This window comes from Macrobrachium nipponense, chromosome 6 (assembly GCF_015104395.2).
Source record: "Macrobrachium nipponense isolate FS-2020 chromosome 6, ASM1510439v2, whole genome shotgun sequence".
Lineage (NCBI taxonomy): Eukaryota > Metazoa > Arthropoda > Malacostraca > Decapoda > Palaemonidae > Macrobrachium > Macrobrachium nipponense.
Window position 1 is genome coordinate 5,352,706 of NC_061108.1, and position 15,198 is coordinate 5,367,903.

Here is a 15,198-nt window from a genome sequence, read left to right on the forward strand (position 1 = left end):
TTAACAGCCGCAACCCGACCTCCCCGAATAATGACGAAATGGAACCAGTGTCACGGGGCACCCAATCTCAGTTAACTACAGTGAGTCTGTCTAATTAATTCAGTCCCGTCTTCATCATCTCATTCTTCTGGTCCGTATCAGGTTCGGTCGGGTAATTAAAGCGACCTTTTGAGATTTCGAACTTCATTTTTTTTTCCTTTCCTTTTCCTCTTTCGAATCAAGACGATTCTTAAGTTTCTTAGCCTAGCACGTCTGAAATTTTTTCCTCTTTAGTTTTTTTTTTTTTTTTTTTTAGAAATTTAAATATTTCAGACATATCTGCGCTCTCACTTTGCCATTTGCAAGGGAAACTTGATAAGGGTTTTGAGTGTAGACTATTTCAAATAGATTTTAGCGTTGCTTTCGATGTAGTATATCACAAGGCACTTATTTGCAAACTTCGAGAGGGTGGATACGTTTAAAGATTACTTCAAGGTCTGCTTACAGATAGGCAAGATCCACGGGATCTTTAGCGAGCCAAGACCTGTCGCGTCCGGAGTTCCACAGGGCAGTGTACTCGGTCCACTGTGATTTTTAGTGTATAGAAGTCATACGGTTGTTGACCTGGAAAACCAGATTGTTCGGTATGCCGATGATGCAACACTTGGTGTAGTAAAGTCTCCACTTATGAAAACAATAACCTGCCTCCAACCTTTATCGGGACATGAACTGGATCAGGGAATGGTATATAAATAGTCGATGGGGGTATGAGGTTGAACTCCACGAGTAGAAAAGAAACCACTATTGATCAGCGGATCTCGTACACGTACTAGATTTCCAACCACCATCCAACCCCTTCAAGTATAGATGGAACTTTGCTGAACGAATCTGAATTTTGGACTCCTATAGGTGTGACTTTTGACTCGCATCTTTTGAGAAACCTCTTAAAGTTTCAGCATATACTGCACGATAGTTAGGCATTATTTGTGAGACCTCATAATTATAACCGTGATAAAACCAATGCAACCTATTTATAGGTTATTTGTATTCTCCTTCTTGCATTTCAATACATTTTTGTTTGAATCTAATATATATATATATTATATATATATATATATAATATGTATATATATATATATATATATTATATAATATATATAATATATATATATATATATATATATATACAGGGTGTCCCATAAAATCCCATAAAGTACCATTCTCAGTAATAAATACTTGTAGTGGTACTGCAGACTTTATGGACACCCTGTATATATATATATATATATATATATATATAATAATATATAATAATAATATAATATATATACAATATCATACATACACACACACATGTATACCTAGTAAACTTGATTGCATTCATTGATGCGTATGCATACACACACAGCTATATAGACACAAGACCCGTTCTTGCCTCCATATCTTATGCAAAACATAGTGCCCCACGGGCTGTGCTATCTCCCTAAAATTTAATGTCCTCACCACACATCCCTCTGCTGTATCTCCTCCTCCTCCTCCTCCCCTCTCCTCCCCTCCCCCAACCGCCTTCCCTCCCCCCGGCTCCTCCCCTCCCCAAACTTTGTGGTGGTGGTCCGCTCTGTCATGTCAGTTTGTTAAATGGGAAATGCAAATATTCCAGCGAACACGTTTCCGGAAATGTACTTTCTCTCTCTCTCTCTCTCTCTCTCTCCTCTCTCTCTCTCTCTCTCTCTCGTATTCTTTGACTGGAACCGTAAATGGTACTTTATATGTTTAAAATGCCATGACATTTCTCAGTGACTTGGAAGACAGAGAAGTGCAGATATATATATGTAGCTAAGAGACCCATTTATACCGTAAAGACATTACTACAACTTATTTCCATTGTGCTTAAAACCATTATAATATTTAGAAGTGAGAGGTAACTCGTTTTCGCTTACTCGAGGAGTAAGCCTAAAAACTACTTTGTTGGTGTTGTTATTGTTATTGTTCTTGCTGCTGTTGTACTGTTGGGGGCTGGGGTAGGAACGCCCTACAGAAGAGCCTAAAAAGCTCTTAAAAGGGTGTTTTGTGTTGAGTTAAAGATACAGGAATTTTACGATAGGTTATTTATGATTTATTTAGTAGAATGAAAATGTAAAAAACTAATAATGGACATGTTAAACAGTACGGAACAAGTATTTCCAATAAAAAAATCACGTATTTATTTTAATTTTCGATATAAACAACGCTCTGTTTGACCATAGAATTTAGCAGGTGCCCCGAGTAAGCTAGAAGTCGGATCACGCCTTGTTTGCATTTTTTTTTTCAAATGCAAAAAAATTTAGGAGATGCCCCGAGTAAGCTGGAAGTCGGATCACGCCTTGTTTTCATTTCGTTTTTCTAATGTAAAAAAATATTAAGTTTGACTAAATAGCAAGAGCTGTAAGACATGACAATGCACAGGACGGACATTGCTCGATAAAGATCCAGAAAGATTAAGTTAAAAACTGACCTCGGTGTCAGGTCATTCTGGTGACCCCGTTGAGAATGATGTAGGATGACTCTTGACCTCCTCGAGAAATGACATCAGGTGGGGGTAGTGCCATCAGTGCACCTCACGCTGTGCACTCTAGGCGTTATTTAAGCTTCTTTGGAGCGTCCCATCGGCCCGCTAGCTGCAACTCCTTTCGTTTTACTGTACCTCCCTTCATATTCTCTTTCTTCCATCTTACTTTCCACTCTCTCCTAATTATTGTTACACCTCTAAATCCCTTTTTTACTCTCGGTTTCACTTTCAGCGCTGAATGGCCTCATAGGTCCCATTGCTTGGTCTTTGGTTTAAATTCTACATACCTAATCTTGTTCTGAGGTGGATATAATGTTTTGCTTAACCATCAGGTCCTCAGTGAGACACTGATGATATTGTGTAAAAAAAAATGCATACTTTGGCTTCATTAATGTCAAGTGTTTTGAGTGAATTATTTATTCAGTTAATAAGAATGGCACTTGAATCTCAGTTTGCTCGTCAGGGAACAATGAGACTTTCGTTCCTTGAACTTTAATTGCTCCTACAAAACTGGAGTTAATTAGTATGATGTCATCTGTCATGGTTTTGCTTATCACGAAGGACGCAGGAATTATGTCAGTAATGAGCTCTTTTTTGCCCTTTAGTTTGTGAATGACACTTATACTCTTCCGCCCCTGACCAAAATTTGAACGGAAATCCAGCCATCTAGACAACACAAAGAAAAGGAGGGATACTCACAGCGCCTCAGTGGCGTGGTCGGTTCGGTCTTTGCCTGCCACCTCGGTGGCCGCGAGTTCGATTCTCGGGCATTCCATAGAGGGGTGAGATATGTGTATTTCTGGTGATAGAAGTTCGCTCTCGACGTGGTTTTCGGAAGTCAAGTATAAAGCCGTTAGTCCCGTTGCTGAATAACCACTGGTTCCATGCTATGTAAAAACACCATGCAAACAAACAAACAAACCTTGCAACTCTGCAACTGAGGCCAAATGCTAAATACAAAACAAATTCAATGTGGCAGAATTTAAAGAACAATCGTGGGGGGTTTCGATAATTTATTTTGCCACTCAAAATCATCATATAGGGGTCTTTACTTCCACACAGTTGTACGTAATTCTTCTTTATAATATCAGTAAATTTTGTCCTTTTTTTTCGTCAACAACACCACTGAATTCTTACCGGGTCAGTTGGGATTTATATTATTATAGGGACCTTTACCTCCATACAGTTTTACGTAATTCTTCTTTGTAATTTAAGAAAATTTTAGCCTATTTTTTTTTCAACAACACTTAGTGAATTCTTACAGGGTCACCTGGGATTTTGTCAGTATTATTATAGGACCCCTACCTTCGCACAGTTATAAGTAATTCTTCTCTATAAGAACAAATATGTCAGTTTTTTGGTCAACAAAATTGCCTTGAATTCATACCAGGTCACCACTGCCTGTTTCGTAAAAGGACAGATAGCGCCATCTTCATTTAACGACCTGCTAAAAAAAATATATAGCCAAACTTTCTTAATGACTTTCACCCAACACTTGCCCTTCTGCCTATTTGTTATGTAGAATGGGTTAAGCACTTGGCAACAATGACGGTAGTTTTAACTTGTAGAAATCTAAGAGCAGAATTGTGTTTTTCCAGTTTTTAACACCGACGCCTCAGACGTGGGACACTACGAGCCATTTCACAGTGTCCTCAGAATCTGAGAGAAGCAGCTCGTTTAATTCGGTCATGACGTCTGGGCCATTTACTGGATTTAAATTTAAGTGTTTACAGTCTTGACTGCTTTAGAAAATGTACGTCGAGTCAAGTCTTTTGTTGGTTTGGGGCGGGGATGGGGCAGGGACCAGGGGGTTGGTTGTTGAGGGGTAGGTTTTTCAATGCTTGACGATTGTGGGACATTCCTAATTAGACAAGTCATGAATGGAAAGCGAGAATGGAATGTTAAAAAAGAACAAAGATGAATTTGTCAACTTTTGTGGGAGATTATAATTAGGTTTTTTCATTCACAATGTGGTATCAATGATGTCACTCTGTTGTATGATGGTGGTGTACATAGATTAGCGTGTTTGTATACACACACACACACCCACACATATATATATATATGTGTGTGTGTGTGTATATATATATATATATATATATATATATATATATATATATATATATATATCACACAGGTATACAGGTATATTTCAAATACAATAAACTTCTGCACAGGTATTTCTCAACTCTATAATTCGACACTGACATCGAGATTTACAAATTTTCTGTGTAAATTGTTTTAAAATCAGATTTGTAAATTGTGTTTGAAATATTTTAAGTATAATAAATACACGCACACAGCACACACACACACACACACACACACATATATATATATATATATATATATATATATATATATATGTGTGTGTGTGTGTGTGTGTGTGTGTGTGTGTGTGCGTGTATTTATATATACTTAAAATATTTCAAACACAATTTACAAATCTGATTTAAAACAATTTACACAGAAAGTTTGTAAATCCCTCTCGATGTCAGTGTCGAATTATAGATGTGAGAAATACCTGTGCAGAAGTTTATTGTATTTGAAATATACCTGTACAGAAGTTTATTGTACGTGAAAAATGCATGCACAGAAATTTATTGTACGTGAAGAATTCATGCACAGAAGTTTATTGTACTTGAAAAATACCTGAGAAGAAGTTTACTGTACTTAAAAAATACCTGTACAGAAGTTTGTTGTACTTGAAAAATACCTGTGCAGAAGTTTATTGTACGTGAAAAATACCTGTACAGAAGTCTGTTGTACTTTTAAGCAGCTTAGCACAACAGAATGGAATATGCTCTGTCACATGCTTACCATACCAGAATTAATAACTCTTGGTAAATTTACAGACAAGATCCGCGGAGCACCGTCTTTTTACCAACCCCTCGGAGACGAACGTAGAATCATAGACAAGAGACGGTAAAATCCTCAAATCATTTTGGAAAAATTTTCAGATTATCTCGTTAGATTTTTCAAGTCATCTCGGTAAATTTCTCAAATGATCTCGGTAAATTTTTGGTAAATTTTTAGAATTATCTGGGTAAAATTTTGGTAAATGTTTAGAATTATCTGGATACATTTTTCTGAAATGGTCTCGTAAGTTTTATAAAATGATCAATGTAAATTTATGAAATGATCTCGGTATATTTAAAAAATGATCTCGGTCAATTTCTCAAATGATCTTAGTAAATTTCTAAAATTATCTCTGCAAATTTCTCGAATTATCTCGGAAGATTTCTCAAATTATCTTGGCAAATTTATCAGATGATCTCGGTAAATCTCTAAAAATATCTCGGCTAATCTCTAAAATTATCTCGGTAAATTTCTAAAAATATTTGGTAAGTTGTTAAAATTATCCCTGTTAAATTTCTCACATGATCTCGGTAAATCTGTCACATGATCTCGGTAAATTTCTCGCATGATCTCATCTGTATTGCATTATATACAACCGTTTCTATATTGTTCAGCCAAAGAATTTTATGATTAAATTGAACAATATCTCCACGTGGAGCTCTTCTGTAGAATTACCTTGTTCTGATTACTTAAAAATTCTTAGTTCTAGGTTCAAGAGAGGTCATCCGCAAATATAATGTATATTTTTATTAATAAATAGTTTATTTGACAGGTTCTTCTAATTACTCATAAAAATGTCAAAGGTTATAGCTTCAAGAGATGTCACCCACAATTATAATAATTTCTATTGATGATTATTTGACAGCTATTTCTGAGTGCTCAAAAGTTCCTGATTCAAGAGAGGGTCGCCCACAATTATGATAAATTTTATTAATAGACTTTATTTCTCAGTTCCTTCTGAGTGCCTTCAAGAACATCAAAAGTTATAGCTTCAAGAGAGTGTCACCCTTAGATATAATAATTATTTATTAATAGACTTTGTCACCGCTTCTTCTAAGTGCCCTCAAAAATGTCAAAAATTTATTTGACTGCTATTTCTGAGTACCCTCAAAGCATCAAAAGTTATAGCTTCAAGAGAGGTCAACCACAATTATAATAATCTTTATCAATAGACTTTATTTCACAGCTATTTCTGAGTGTCCTCAAAAACATCAACATTTCTAGCTTCTCGCCACTGCCCAGAATTTTCCTTAACTGGATTCTTCCTCCCTTCTTCACTTTAAAAATAAAAAAATAAAGACCGTTCGAATGGTTCATCTTGCTCACCATCTTCGCCAACTGTGTTGCCCTCGCTGTCTACACGCCTTACCCACATTCCGACTCCAATGCCACCAACGCCAAGCTGGTGAGTAGTACCCGTGGTTTTTTAGTCGTTTGTGTTTTTTAGGGGAGTTGGTGCAAGGTGTCCATAAAGTCCCAGTACCATTTCAAGCAATAAGTAATTGGAATGGTACTGGGACTTTATGTATGAATATTTGTATTTATATATGTATGTATATTTGTATTTATATATATTAAATGGATATATGTATATATACACACATATACATCTATGTATGCATTCAGATAAATATATGTATATTTAGCACCAGTTCTCGAACTGGTGCTTGAACGCAGAGCTTCAAGTTCGGTTAAGAAAGGAAAAAAAAAATAGCAGTGTGAGATGAGAGGACCCTTGAATAGAAAGAGAATAAATATATATATATATATATATATATATATATATATATATATATATATATATAATCACTGCATTACTATAGTACCAGAGTAAGACCTTTTAACTCTTTATGAATCGTCCCCAAATGATCTATGTAGCTGCCGGAAGAAAGAAATAAAAAAAAGTCTAGCGGTTTTCATCTCGTTTTTTTTTTTTTACTTTTTATTTATTTTTTTTTACTTCTAAAAACCTGACACTGACACATTGTCTTATGGTGCCGGATGTTTTTTTACCTGCAGCCTGTCGTAATAAGTCAACTTAATGCCGACGGGCGGTCCTCGTTTTTGGGGGCGCACGAATTTCAAAAACATATGGTTACAACCCCCCCCTCCCCCCCAAAAAAAAAAAAAAAAAAAAAAAAAAACACCAAAAAAAAAAAAAAAAAAAAACAGAGACACGCAAGACTTATAAATGCCTGGCCATCTCTCATTTTGCCTTGTCAACCTGGAGAAACACGTCTCTCTCTCTCTCTCTCTCTCTCTCTCTCTCTCTCTCTCTCTCTCTCTCTCTAAGAGAATCTGCCCAGTAATGGCAATCATTCTGTTGGCGTCTGAACCTACTACGAGTGGCGCCAACGGAGATAGATGGCATATCAGTGTTTCCTGGCTTGAACATATTTCTATCCTCTACGGCTGTTAGTCCTCCTTTTCGTTATTCCCGTAATCTACAAGGGCTTTGTTGTCCTTCTGCTTCATTTCCTCCTCCTCCTCCTCCTCCTCCTCCTCCTCCTCCTCCTCCTCCCCCTTCTCTTCTTCTTCTTCTTACCTTGGTTCGTGGGCGTCCTGTAATTCATTCATTACTTACGCCCCAACTTTTGAAATCGAATGATGCTTGTGTCTGTCTGTCTGTTTTTTTTTCACTTCATAATTCGATTAGGAGAGAGAGAGAGAGATGGAATAATAATAATAATAATAATAATAATAATAATAATAATAATAATGAATAATAATAATAAGCTTTTTATTTCCAATATTTACATTGGCTATTACAATAAATACAAATTGCATTGTCGTTTTACATTTAAAACTTAGATATTTACATGTGGGCCGTTCATAAAAATAGGAGGGGAGGAGGTAAGGAATTTGGAGAAAGAGAGAGAAGGAAGAAGAATGAGGAATGAGGGAAACAGTGAGTGAGAGAGAAAGGGTGAATGAGGTCTCCAGAGAGAGAGACAGAGAGAAAGGAGGATTGTGAGAAAGAGAGAGAGGAAGGAGGAATGTGAGAAATAGAGGGAGCGAGAGAGAAATGAGGAATGAGGGAGACAGTGAGAGGGAAAGGATGAATGAGGTCTCCAGAGAGAGAGACAGAGAGAAAGGAGGAGGAATGTGAGAGAGAGAGAGAGAGAGAGAGAGAGAGAGAGAGGAGGAATGTGAGAAATAGATAAAGGGAGAGATAGAGAAATGAAGAATAAGGGAGACAGTGAGAGTGAAAAGATGAATGAGGTCTCGAGAGTGAGGCAGAGAGAAAGGAGGAATCAGAGAGGGTGGTGGGGGCGGAGGATGAAAGTAGAACTGAAAGAGGAAGAGAAAGGAGATACATAAGAGAGAGACAGAGAGAGAAAAAAGATGAATGAGAGAGAGAGAGAGAGAGCTAGAAAGGAGAGAGAGAGAGAGAGAGAGAGAGAGAGAGAGAGAGAGAGAGAGTGAAACGAGGAATGAGAGAGAGACAGAGACAGTGAGAAGAAAGGATGAATGAGATCGAGAGAGAGAGAGAGAGAGAGAGAGAGTAGAAATGAAAGAGAGACAGAGACAGAGAGAGAAAGAAGAACAGAGAGAGAGAGAGAGATAGATAGAGGGAGTGAAATGAGGAATGAGATCTCGAGAGAGACAGAGAGAAGAAAGGATGGACGAGATCTCGAGAGAGAGAGACAGAGAGAGGAAGGAGTGATGAGAGAGACAGAGAGAGAGAGACAGAGAGAGAGTGTACACGCATCATATCCCACCAGGAGAAAAGCCAGCTCGTATTACCTACATCATGGGAGTTGTAATAACCCTGGCCTGCTCACACGCAGTTTGGTCTACGTCAGCAGAGAGAGCCACTGACGTCATAAGTTCCTCTAACCGCGGAGAGGAGGTTACCCAAGCATCTCTCTCTCTCTCTCTCTCTCTCTCTCTCTCTCTCTCTCTCTCTCTCTCCGGTCCTTTGTATAATTCGACATAAAGATGTACTTTTCTCGCCCCTTTTATATAGTTCATGGGAAAAATGACAGAATTCCGATCTCTCTCTCTCTCTCTCTCTCTCTCTCTCTCTCTCTCTCTCTGTGCAATATTTTTTATCTTTTTTAGAGATATTCCATTTCATTAAAATCCAAAATTTCCTTCTCTTCCTCCTCTCTCCTTCTTTTCTGAAACGTTCTTTATCCAGGCATTTTATCGAAAGTACTTTATTTTTATTTTTATTTTTTAGGTGAGTTTTATTACTTTAGGAGAGGAATATTTTTTTATTCATTTACATATTTATTAATTTATTTTGCATTGTCCCGAAAGTGCTTAATTTTTTATTTCTTTAGGTGAGGAATATTTCTAATTTATTTATTTATTTATTCATTTATTTTTGCATTTTCCTCGAAAGTACTTTATTAATTTTTTTTTGGTGATTTAAGTTTTATTTTTTATTTAGGTGAGGAATATTTTATTTATTTATTTTAATTTATTTATTCTTGCATTCGCTCGACAGAACTTTATATTTTTTTAAGTGAGGAGTTTTATTATTTTAGGTGCGGAATATTTTTATTGATTTATTCATTTAGTTTTTTTCCTTTTCTCGAAAGTACTTTAATTTTCCTCAGGTGAGTTTTATTCTTTTAGGTGAGGAGTATTTTTATCTACTTTACTTATTTATTTATTTTTGCATTTTCTCGAGAGTAGTTTAGTTTTTTTAGGTGTGGAGTTTTATTTTTTTAGGTGAGGAATATTTTTGTATTTATTTAATTTAATTATCCTTTTTAGGTGAGGATTTTTTTTCCTTTTTTTCTAAAGGTGAAACTCTTCAGATCATAAACCTTCTCTGTCAGGGCGATCTGCTCCGAGGCAAACATTCCTCTTTCGAAACTATTCCCGCATTTCTTCAAAACTCGTGAACTGTCTTACGTCCTTTCCTTATTACTTCCCGACCCGTAGGTGCACTGTAGGCGTTTCTCAAGGTTCTTCGCGGCGTTCCTTGGGCCACTAGCTGCGACCCCTTTCGTTCTTTCCTCCATCTCCTGACAAAAGTGTCATAGTGCAACTGGTTTGAGGTTTTCCTCCTGTTGACACCTTTCAAACCTCTTCTCTCAATTTCCATCCAGTACTGGATGACCTCATATGTTTCAGAGTTTGGCCTTTGAACTGAATTTTAGATTTTCCATTTCATTATGGTTTTCGTTGAGTTAAAGATGCAGGAATATTAGAGTAGGATATTTAGGATTTATTCATTAGAATGAAAATGTGTTAAATGAATAATGCGCTTTGAAACACTACAGAGCAATTATTTCTGATAAAATCTAGCTTATTTATTTTAATTTGCGTTGGTGAAACAAGGATCTTTTTGACTGTAGCTTTTAGCACGCGCCCGAGTAAGCTGGAGGTTGGATCACGCCTTGTTTATATAAATATTAAAGCTTCTCTGTATTTCTTCGGACCTGTAAAAGGTTTTGAAAGGTTTTGACTAACGTTTACGAGACAGGTTGTTATAACGAAGCAAAATCTCGAAAAGTCCGGTACCGATTTTTTTACTTTTTAAATTTTACATATATTTTATCTTCATTTCTTTAATTTAGATTTATTTCTATAATTTATGTTTATCTGTTTACTTAATTTATATTTTATTTATTGACTAACTGTCCCTCTAACCACCTATTCCGTCTTCTCGTATCCGTCTTCCGATCCTGATGCGATAGCACAAGATAAAATTAATAATGATTGTACCAATAAGTCTCTGTCCCCACCCCTCTCCTCCCCTCTCTCACTCCCCTTCCCCCTCCCCCTCCATCTCCATGAGGCCTCGATGAGGTAATCGCCATCTGACTCAGGTAAAAACCATCCATGCGATATTACAAAAAAAAATCACAGAGGTAATTTCCCCGCGTCTCCCAAAGGCTCCTTTTGAACCACATTGATTGTATCAGTCATATACGAAGCCTGAGTGAATGAATAGGCGTGAATTTGGCCACGGGCCAACCAAACAGGCTCGGGCGGGATCTGTGGGCGGCGATTTCCCGGCTCTCGGAAGCTGTTTGGAAATCACGAGGGATAATTTATACGCCCACACGGAGTCGAGCGAATTTTTTTTTTCTTTTTTAATAATCCTGTTTATAATTTAAATTTCAGCTTGAAATATCTGAGTCTGCGGACGAAGTAAGTAAGATTAAGTTTCTTACGAAAAGGTAGCAATTTAATATTAAGAAAAATAAGTGTTGTCAGCATTTTACGTTACTTGAAAATATTATCGAGCTTCACTTTTTAAAAATTAAAATTAAAAACAGCGAATGTATTTCTCACGACCTCTAATTCCCGTAGGAGGTGTATAGTGCCGTCAGTGCACCGGACGCGGTGCACTGTAGGCTTTATTTAAGGTTCTTCGCCGCGTCCCTTCGGCCCGTAGCTGCAACCCCCTTCCATTCCTTTTACTGTACGTTCTTTCGTATTCCCTTTCTTCCATCTTTCTTTCTAATCTCTACTAACAATTTCATAATGTAACTGCTTTTAGGTTTTCCTCCTGTTACACCTTTCAAAGTTCTGCTCTTGATTTACCCTTCAGCGCTGAATGACCTCAAAGGTGCCAGCGCTTGGTCCTTGGCCTAAATTGTATTTTCCTTTCCCACGACCTCTGTTAAGTTCTGGTGACATAAATGTCCATGAAGCTTAGTCCATCTTTGTTTTCATCCCTACAAATGGCCATCAGATACCACCTTTCTCCCTAGTTCCATCTCCGGCCGCCAGTGCCATCTCTCTCTCTCTCTCTCTCTCTCTCTCTCTGTCCTTCAGTAGTCACATCAGGAAAACCGATCATTCATGGTATTAAGGTCCCTCTTTGATTCTGTTCCCAGACACTTTCGCTTAATGTTACCACCTCTCCTCCTCCTCCTCCTCCTCCTCCTCCTCCTCCTACTCTCCTCCTCCGCCTCCTCCCATTTTCAATATTGTTTAGGGGATCTGAGGGGAATAAGAGAAGAGGGTCGAAGGCGGGAATATAATATATATATATATATATATATATATATATATATATATATATATATATATATATATATATATATATATATACAGTCACTAGGAGACGTGGCTGAGAGAGAGAGAGAGAGAGAGAGAGAGAGAGAGAGAGAGAGAGAGAGAAGGGAGTTTGGAGAGAAATAGACTGTCCGGAGTAAACAGATTATTATAATTAATGATAATAATGATAATAATAATAATAAAAATAATAATAATAATGATTTTACCTGCAACCCTAAAACTCCACTGTGAGGCGACATAATTTTAGTGTAATTATTTTCATTAGGGTTCCATATTGTCAGAGATCTTAGTGCCATGGTTCATCCCTGTGCCTCTGGAACCGATCAAGACGAGAACCGCTGAGGAAGGGAACCGCTGTAGAAGAGAACCGCTAGAAGAGAATTGCTGTGGAATAGAACAACTGAAATAGAGAACATCAAAGAGAGTCGCTGTAGAATAGAACCACCAAAAGTAAGAGAGAACCGCTGTAGAATAGAACCACTGCAGAAGAGAACCGCAGTAGAATAGAACCACTTAAGATCTGCAGAAATAGAGAAACACTGTAGAATAGAACCACAATACAGAGAACTGCTATAGAATAGAACCACTGAAGAAGAGAACCACTAAAGAAGAGAACCGCTGTAGGATAGAACCACAAAGCAGAGAACTGCTGTAGAATAGAACCACTGAAGAAGAGAACCACTGAAGAAGAGAACTGCTGTAGAATAGAACCACTGAAGAAGAGAACCACTAAAGAAGAGAACCGCTGTAGAATAGAACCACTGAAGAAGAGAACCACTGAAGAAGAGAACCGATGTAGAATAGAACCACTGAAGAAGTGAACCGCTGTAGAAAATAACCAGTGAAATATAGAACACCTGAAGAAGAGAAAAAAGCTGAAGAAGAGAACTGCTGTAGAAGAGAACCACAAAAAAAGAGAACCACTGAAGAAAAGAACCATTACAGAAGAGAACCACTGTAAAATAGAACCACCGAAGAAGAGAACCACTGAAGGAGAAAACCGCTGATGGAAAGAACCTCAGAAAGAGAACCACTTAACAATAATAGAACCGCTCCTGCTACGCCGTGGTTCTAATTCTCGAGTGGTGTTTGTTTCTTGCTCTTTTCAAGGATATAAGGTTCCGGGCATAATGGAATGAGAAATGTACGACGACCTTTTGCCAACTTTTCCGAATAACCCCCCCCCCCCTAACCACCTCCCACCTCCCACACAACCGGGCCACCCTTATATTTTTTTTTCTCTCTCGCGTAACTTTTGGTTAATTTCTTAAACCTTGTTATGAAACCGGCGGTATTTTTTTTTTTTTTTTTACTGCAGTACGTGTGTTGCGGCAACTTGTTTATTAATATTAATCATTCTCCTCTACCCTTATGCCTCTCTCTCTCTCTCTCTCTCTCTCTCTCTCTCTCTCTCTCTCTCTCTCTCTCTCTCTCTCAACGTTACCGTTATATCGTTTCGGGAACCTCGTAACTAGTCGATAGTTTTTGGTTCTTTGCAGCGCCCATAGGCCCCCCTAGGTAGCAACCCCTTTCGTTCCTTTTACTGTACCTCCGTTTATATTCTTCTTCCATCTTACTTCCCACCTGCCTCTGCTAACAATTGATTCAATGGGCGAATGCTCTGAAGGTTTTCCTCCTGTTATTACACCTTTCAAACCTTTTTAATGTGAGTTTACGTGAATGACCTCACAAGTATACCAGCGCTTGGCCTTTGGCCTAAATTGTATCATTATATTCTGTCCTCTTCTATAGACGTATTTACGCACGAATTTCTTAATAATCCTCTAATAAGATCCCCAATACGTGAGAATACGTTGGTGTCCATGAGTATATATTATTAGAGCATCGATCGAAAGATAAATTTTTTCTTTGTCAGAAGATGGCAAAAAATATTTTATGATACGACATTAATTTCTAAGTGTGTTTAGAATTTAATCAAAGTTTCCTTTTTTGCTTTATTTGTTGTAGATGACTTTTCTTGAAACATATAGATATATAAGACTTTTTTTCTTATTACATGAGCGGTGTTATCTTATTCCATCGTGTTTACATTTTTGTGGAAACTACTACTTTTTTTTTTATATTACTCTGTGTTCTTTAGGATATACAAATCTGAGTTTTACTGGGAAAACAGACTGTTTAGATTAGATGAAACAGAGAGAGAGAGAGAGAAGAGAGAGAGAGAGAGAGAGAGAGAGAGAGATTCTTACCCAGCGAGTGTCTATCGCAAACTAGTGAAACAGAGATAGACTAGATAAAACAGAGAGAGAGAGCGAGAGAGAGAGAGGGCGACTGGCAAGTTGAGAATACCTTCAAATAATTTTTGACCGTAATTTTCTGATCGTTACAGAAACCTGCCTGTCAAACATGGCTACTTTATTCGCTTGGCCCCTCGATTATACTTGCTCACTGCGCAGTCACCAGCTCTTTTTTTTTCGCTCGACACTTTAGTAAACGTTAAAGAAAATATTCCAAAACACTCCGTAACGCCTGTACCCTTCTAAGACTCCTTACTGTACCTGTAATCATAGAAAAAATAGAAACGTATTTCCTTCAAGGTGAAGGTATCATGGCGTGTCCTCGTAACAGAGGCGTATCTGCATAGGTAGTAGGATCGGGTTTTTAGCTGGAAAGGCAGCGCTAAAGACGATGTATCTCGACGAGCCCTATGGAGAGAGAGAGAGAGAGAGAGAGAGAAGAGAGAGAGAGAGAGAGAGAGACCTTCCATTTCATTTTGAATGGTTTACCACTAGTACGTGGACGAAAATGTACATAAATGTATTTGTATATATGTGTGTGTGTGTGTGAGAGAGAGAGAGAGA

General features: G+C 37.6%; 1 protein-coding gene across 50 annotated transcripts in view; it reads left to right on the forward strand.

The window, feature by feature from the left end:
- LOC135216414 (muscle calcium channel subunit alpha-1-like) overlaps positions 1–15,198 on the forward strand; it is an 821,008-nt gene that overhangs the window by 627,074 nt on the left and 178,736 nt on the right. For all 50 annotated transcript variants that reach the window (XR_010314879.1, XR_010314880.1, XR_010314881.1 and 47 more), the window contains one exon: positions 6,686–6,791. Coding sequence is in view for 47 of the 50 variants with exons in the window: in XM_064251735.1 (XP_064107805.1) it covers positions 6,686–6,791 (106 nt within the window). In the remaining 3 variants the exon portion in view is untranslated. The remainder of the gene's footprint in view (positions 1–6,685; positions 6,792–15,198) is intronic.